The 6,636-nt window shown below is 37.1% G+C and overlaps 1 protein-coding gene across 1 annotated transcript in view; it reads right to left on the bottom strand.

Annotated features, from left to right (window-relative positions):
- Nucleotides 1-344: 344 nt before the first annotated feature.
- Nucleotides 345-6,636, bottom strand: part of ebag9 (estrogen receptor binding site associated antigen 9) — a 38,639-nt gene continuing 32,347 nt past the window's right edge. The window contains exon 6 of the mRNA XM_059983966.1: nucleotides 345-4,411. Coding sequence (XP_059839949.1) covers nucleotides 4,291-4,411 — 121 coding nt within the window. The 3' untranslated portion in view covers nucleotides 345-4,290. The remainder of the gene's footprint in view (nucleotides 4,412-6,636) is intronic.

The raw sequence follows: 6,636 nt of genomic DNA, 5'->3' as shown, positions 1-6,636 counted from the left end.
TTGATTTTTGTCAAACCAACCAACTGCTCCTACATGGTGATATTCCTTAATGTATCTCAGAAGATTCCAGTGATGTTGCAGATTAAACTGCATCTTAAAAATACATATATAATTGGTGTGTTTAAATTATTGTGTTAAGTCCATAATGTAGCTAGTCAAGGAAAGCAACAATATGCTTTTTTTGGGCAATCAAAACTGGGCAAAATCTAAAAACAAATTTACTTATTTTTCAGCAAATTCAAACTAAAATACAAAGAAATTATCACAAGGTAGATAAAAAGTTTCCCAAGCAGATCAAATGACATTTGTTAAATGTTTAACATCTTGAAACAAGTTTCCTCTTTTGCCTAACTTGTGTAACAGAACAAAGACCATGAGTTTTCAATTGCCCTTTTTAATACTGTACAATAATTTAAACAGGTATTTTACAGATTTATAAAAAATTATACAATTTACATGACTCAGTATAAAGGTTGCTAAGAGTAATGTAGAAAAAAAACTTGTTTATGACAAAGAAAACTATTTCTAGGGATCAATGATTACCAGATTGACAAGTGATTTATATTCTTATGGTGATAAAAGATATTTGATGTGGCCATGTAGTGTAAGGTTTGCAGTCTAAAGCCAACACTAAAACTTTTGAATAGCTTTGGATACAAGGAATAATTTTGAGTTTTGCAATATTTTCACCAAATTCAGTACAAGTGTAACATATTTTAATTACTACTGAATCAGAAAAAAAGATACTGCAAGTTGTTTAACTGCAAACTGATTATACACCTCACCAGAGTCCTTCACTAAATCGGTGACAATCAATGTCTGACATGGGAGGCATTAATGAAAGTGTGAGCAGGTGATGACATCATCGACTGGCAATTATGATCATCACGAGACACAGCAAACCAAACTTCATAACTGTGTGCTCCACCTTAATATGTTCATCTTGAGCAATGGCTTTTGCCAGTTAATATGATCTATGGGAGGTTGCTGGGAAGTGAATGACATTGTCTGCCTGACTTTATTGGTCAGAAGCCTCCTCAACAATGAGTTGTTACTCTGAAACGATAACCCTACCATGTTCTACACTAGATTCTTACTTAACTAGTCTGGAAAGAATTACTCAAAACTCAGCGTAGCTGCACAAACTTTCAAGGATGACTGCTTTCAGAATTTTTTTTATTTAAAATTTCTCAGATGCAAGTTCCTCCATCTGAGTTTATCCATGATGTTTAGGAAGAGGATGAGTGTGAGGTTCAAGGTCCTGGCTGAAGTGTATTTTAAGACATAGACTGATATTTTAGCCTACTTGAGGGATGATTTTAGGCTTGCTACTCTGATGTCCTTTAGCTTTAGCATTAGCATGCATAGCTGTACAAACTTGGGTGATGTAGGTCAATAAAATGTACAACATGAAAGTGTGCCAACACTGATGGAAAGGGTAGGGATGGATGTTGGTGATAGGGGTTATGGAGGCAATTGTAATTGCAGCAGCAAAAACGCTAGGTGTTGAATTGAACAGGATTGTGGACTGTGTCCTGGATGTTGATAGCAAAACAGAAGAGAGGGATAATGATGGAATGGTGGAGCAGACTCAAAGGGCCAAACAGCCTAATTCTGCTCCTGTGTCTTATGATCTTAAACAGTTTTTATATACATATATTGTTACTTTTCCCAAGCATAAAAGTGGCCTTAGTAACAACAATCCCACTAAGAGAACTAGGCTGAGTGAGTTATTTCAATAAAGCATTTGCTGGGGCTTCAATAGGCTTAGGACAGCATATGGGACATAACCACCCTGCCATCCACTATATTAAGTGAGCACAGGAACCGATGGGTTAAGATTCAACTGCTGAATCGGAGTTTGGGCAAATGAGGAGGTTAAACAAAATTAACGGATATCAGAGAAGAAGCACATAGCCAAGATAACCTGTTTACTTGGAGCTGAAATTAGATCGGGGACAGTAGAGAACAGGGCCAGTAAAGCAGTCAATGTGTTTGGAGAAGCGCTTTATGAGGATGCTATTTCAGTTATTTCAGTGCATCTAGTTTGCTAAAAATAAAGTCAGCTGAGGCAGCAGCCAGTATGTGGAATAGTGACAAGACCACCTCTTGTTCAGCTAATTAATAAAGCATCAATTCTAGTTGGTAAGAAAGACCTGAATAATAGACAAAATCCTGACAGTTTAATTCAATTCTAGGCTACTGTTGAACAAAGTACCAAGGAATATGGACAAATCAGTCTAGGGCAGGGCTTCCCAACCTTTTTTATGACATACCATTAACTGAGGGGTACGTGGACCCCAGGTTGGGAACCCTTGATCTTAGATAAGGAGTAATCTGGGTTTTGGTGGTAACAGGACTAGTAAATTAGTTCAGCTGCCCAGAAACGATATGCCAAATGCTAAGGTCAGTATTTAGTGATCCAAAATCTGTATGAGGAAGAGAGCTCTAGCTATACTCTTGATGGGCAATGGTAAAGCCTAACAGAAGGACTGAACTAACTCATGTATATTACCTTTATTATTTTTCAATTTATAATTAATGTTTTACAGTTTTTGTTAGAGTATATTTCTATCTGTAGGGCAATTTTTATAAATTTGATAAATTCTCTTAATAAAATCATTTATTTTTTATATCAACACATCAAATGACAATATTATCAATTGTTAAATAATGAATATTCATTACCCAAACTATTGTTTCCTGGTGAGTGACATTATTCATTGATAGTTTCTGCTCCCATTTCTGTAATGGCTTTAGCTCCACTGGATGCGTATAGACAAACTATGCAAAAGCCCTAAAAGGACATTATCTAAATAGCCAAATATCTGGTTTAGTGGGTGACAGGCATGAATGGATGTGTGAGGTATCCGTGAAACTACAGCAGGGAAAGACTGTTGAGCCAGACTCCAGTCTAGTAAATCTTGCATGCTAAATTATTTTCAATGCACTATAAGTGAATTACATTTTTACTCTGAAAATTATGTCCAAAAAAATCTGAATGCACAGAATAGTAAAACATATCTAGGCATCTTATTTATGGAAAAAACTGGTATGCTCATTGCTAGTAAATTGAATCATAGTTGTAGACTAAGCACCTTTTAATCAGCACATTTCAAGATGTGGACTGGAATAGCAATATAGCATAGGGTTTAAAAATGATTCTGTTCTAGTTATGAATTATAGGCAGCAGTTTCACTGTATTTTTCACAATATTAAAAATATTCTTTCACTTTAGATTACAGAGTTCATAAGACTATCATTAGGTGCCTACAGAGCAGAATAAGGATAACTTTCATTTAAGGTACAAAACTGCATTCAAGGCAACGTATCATTTTAAAGCAATTAAAAGAAATATGAAAAACAGCCTAACAAAAATAAACACAAGCCAATTTGGCTGGCTTCCTAAAAAAAAAGATGGCTGATGCTGTGGAACAATAAATTATGTTAAAATTTCAAATCTTACAGCAGTGTCAATTAACTGGATGCAAATATAGACACACATCAAGCTTCATAATAGTATAGTTACATTCTCATTGCTCCTGCAGGAATAGTATTTTAATCTGTACAGTAATCAACCAAAATACTAACTTCAGGAAAGCCAAAAGTAATGAATTATATCTTTTTAAAAAAAAACTTAGCTTCTGTAACGGTCCTATTTAGCTTCTAGCTAGCAACTTTGAGATATTTAAGCAGATACATACAAACATATTTAGTTTTCTTTTTGTACCTACCATTCTCTCAAGAATCTGTTTAGAAAATATATACAACACTAACTCTGATATTTTGATAATTCCTTGATTTCATTGGTAATATCTTATTGTCTAACAATAGCAGAACTAAATGATGATGATTAAATCTAGAAAAAGGAACTCACCAACACTTTTTATGCTTAAATATAATTTCAAATGAAAGATATTTTACAGAGATAAATTATGCCACACAACTACAGCTATTCCTAATATTGAACCTGAAGAACTACTGTAAATAATCTACCCAGATTTCAGATGCTGATACAGTAAAGTATTGCATCGAACAATGCACTGATTGGACACCTGACAAAAATATGTATACACTGAAAAAAATCCCTCATCTCAATGATTTCCAGTAATCCAGGAAGATTTCCAAACATCAGGTGGTGACAGGTAAAACTGAGGCTGTACTGATCAAATGCACAGCAATAGCAATTACTTAAAGAAATTCTTCACCAAAATACACTGGTCATAGTTACCATAGGAGGTAACATACTGCACTTGTCCTGATAGTGACGTGTCCACATATCACTTATAGTTACGAAAGTTTTACAGCAATTTTGTTCTGTTCCTTTCTCAGTAATCTCTGTGCATCCTTCTCTATCTTCTTCCTCTGTTGTTCAGCTGACCTCTTTTCTCTCTCAGCAAGCTTCTGCTGCCTGAAGGTTGGGGAATAATGGGAAGAGAAGGAATTTACACAGGTGAGCATTATGCAGAAATGGGAAAATTAATTAAATGGCTCAGCTGGCAAAGAAACTCAAGGAGAAAGCCTCTATACTAGTGAAATATTATGTTGCATTGAATGAGACAACTAACATCAATACAACTAATCTAACATCAAGCACAAATTACATTCAAGATACGCAAAATTACTGATTAATTAATTATTTTTCATTCTTAAAAAGTCACCTTCTGAATATACAAGTTCAAACTCTGGGACTAGGCCACAGAACTTACCCCTTCATCACCTTTGGGAGAGATGATTTTTTTTTTGAAAAGCAGTATACTCCATGGGTTACACAGGGGTTCAGTTCACCAAAACTTCCAGAAAGTTGGAAATATCGTCAACTGAGATTGCAAAGGTTGCACTGGTAGTTTAATTATGTAAGGACTTTAGTTAATTTTAGATTATAATTGCTCAGCCCACTGCCCTACTCTGTCTACACCCATGACTGTGTGGCGAGGCACAGCTCAACTTCCATCTATAAATTTGTTGATGACATAACTATTGTTGGTAGAATTTCAGATGGTGATAGGAAGGTAGACAGGAGTGACATAGACCAGCTTGTTGAGTGTTGTAGCAACAATTTTGCACTCACTGTCAGCAAGACCAAAAGACTGAATATCGACTTCAGAAAGGATAAGCCAAGGGTGTATACACTGGTCCTCATCCGAGGGATCAGTATTGGAAAGGGTGAGCAATTTTAAGTCCGTGGGTGTCAACATCCTGAGGACCTATCCTGGATCCAGCATTTACAAAGAAGGCACGACAGCAGCGATATTACATTTGGAGTTTTAGGAGATCTGAAATGTCACCAAAATTTCTACAGATGTACCATGGAGAGCATTTTATCGGGCTGCATAACCATCTGGTTGGGGGGGGGGGGGGGGGTGGGGGAGAAGACGGCCGCACTGCACAGGATCAAAATAAGCTGCAGAAAGTTGCAAATTCAGTCAGCTCAATCATGAGCACTAGTCTCTCCAGCATGCCAACTGGACATCTTCAAGGAGCGATGTCTTAAAAAGGCAGCATCCATGATTAAGGACCTTCTTCACCTAGGGCAGGGGTCAGCAACCTTTACCACTGAAAGAGCCACTTGGACCCGTTTCCCACAGAAAAGAAAACACTGGGAGCCGCAAAACCCGTTTGACATTTAAAATGAAATAACACTGCATACGTTTTTTTTGCCTTTATGCTATGTATAAACAAACTATAATGTGTTGCATTTATGAAATTGATGAACTCCTGAAGAGAAAACGAAATTACATTTCTGCATGCAACAAAAACATTTTGAACTCCGAAAAAAAGACGTTGGGTTGAAGGTTACTTTTAAGTAAAATACTCAACGTCTATTTGAGTCCTTGTATTTATGAAAAACACCAAACTTAAATTTGCCGCCAGCAGCAAACCAAAAATAACGTCAGCCAGCTGTCAACCTGAAAAATAAAAGGACTATTTCACTGAACAATGAAAACATATGAATATACGTAAAATAATAGGCAATTAAAATATTTATCATACTTGTTCAGGTTGACTCACACCTGACAATGCAGTCGTATTTAGTAGGGATGGATCGATGCTTAGGGGAGTGACCGGGAAGGATAATGTGTTTTTTTCCTCTCTGAACTCACAGAAGCGTTTCCCAAACGATGTTTGCATTGCGATGATTGCAGAATGTAAATACTCCGAATTTATCATGTCGTGACCTTGTTTGAACTCTCTCAAATTGGGGAAGTGAGACAATGTGCCTTTCTGTAAATCTCTGGCAAGCAACGTCAACTTGCGCTCGAATGCCAAAACATCCTCCAACATGTGCAGGGCTGTACGTCCTTACCCCGTTGAAGAGCTGTGTTCAGCGTGTTCAGGTGCGCTGTCATGTCTACCATGAAGTGTAGCTTTTCCAGCCACTCTGGCTGTTCCAGCTCAGGAAAGTTGAGCCCTTTGCTGCCCAGGAAAGTTTTCACTTCTTCCAGACACGCGACAAAGCGTTTCAGCACCTCCCCTTTGGACAGCCACCGGACTTTGTTGTGCAGCAGGAGATCAGAATATGCGCTTTCCAGCTCGTCCAGTAACAAACGGAATTGACGGTGATTTAAACTTTTTGCCATTATTTTATTGACAATCTGAATGACAACATCCATTACTTCTGTGCATTCCGGAGGA

Source organism: Hypanus sabinus, chromosome 1 (assembly GCF_030144855.1).
Source record: "Hypanus sabinus isolate sHypSab1 chromosome 1, sHypSab1.hap1, whole genome shotgun sequence".
NCBI lineage: Eukaryota > Metazoa > Chordata > Chondrichthyes > Myliobatiformes > Dasyatidae > Hypanus > Hypanus sabinus.
The sequence above is the reverse complement of the archived record's forward strand: the minus strand, read 5'-3'. Positions and strand labels throughout refer to the sequence as shown.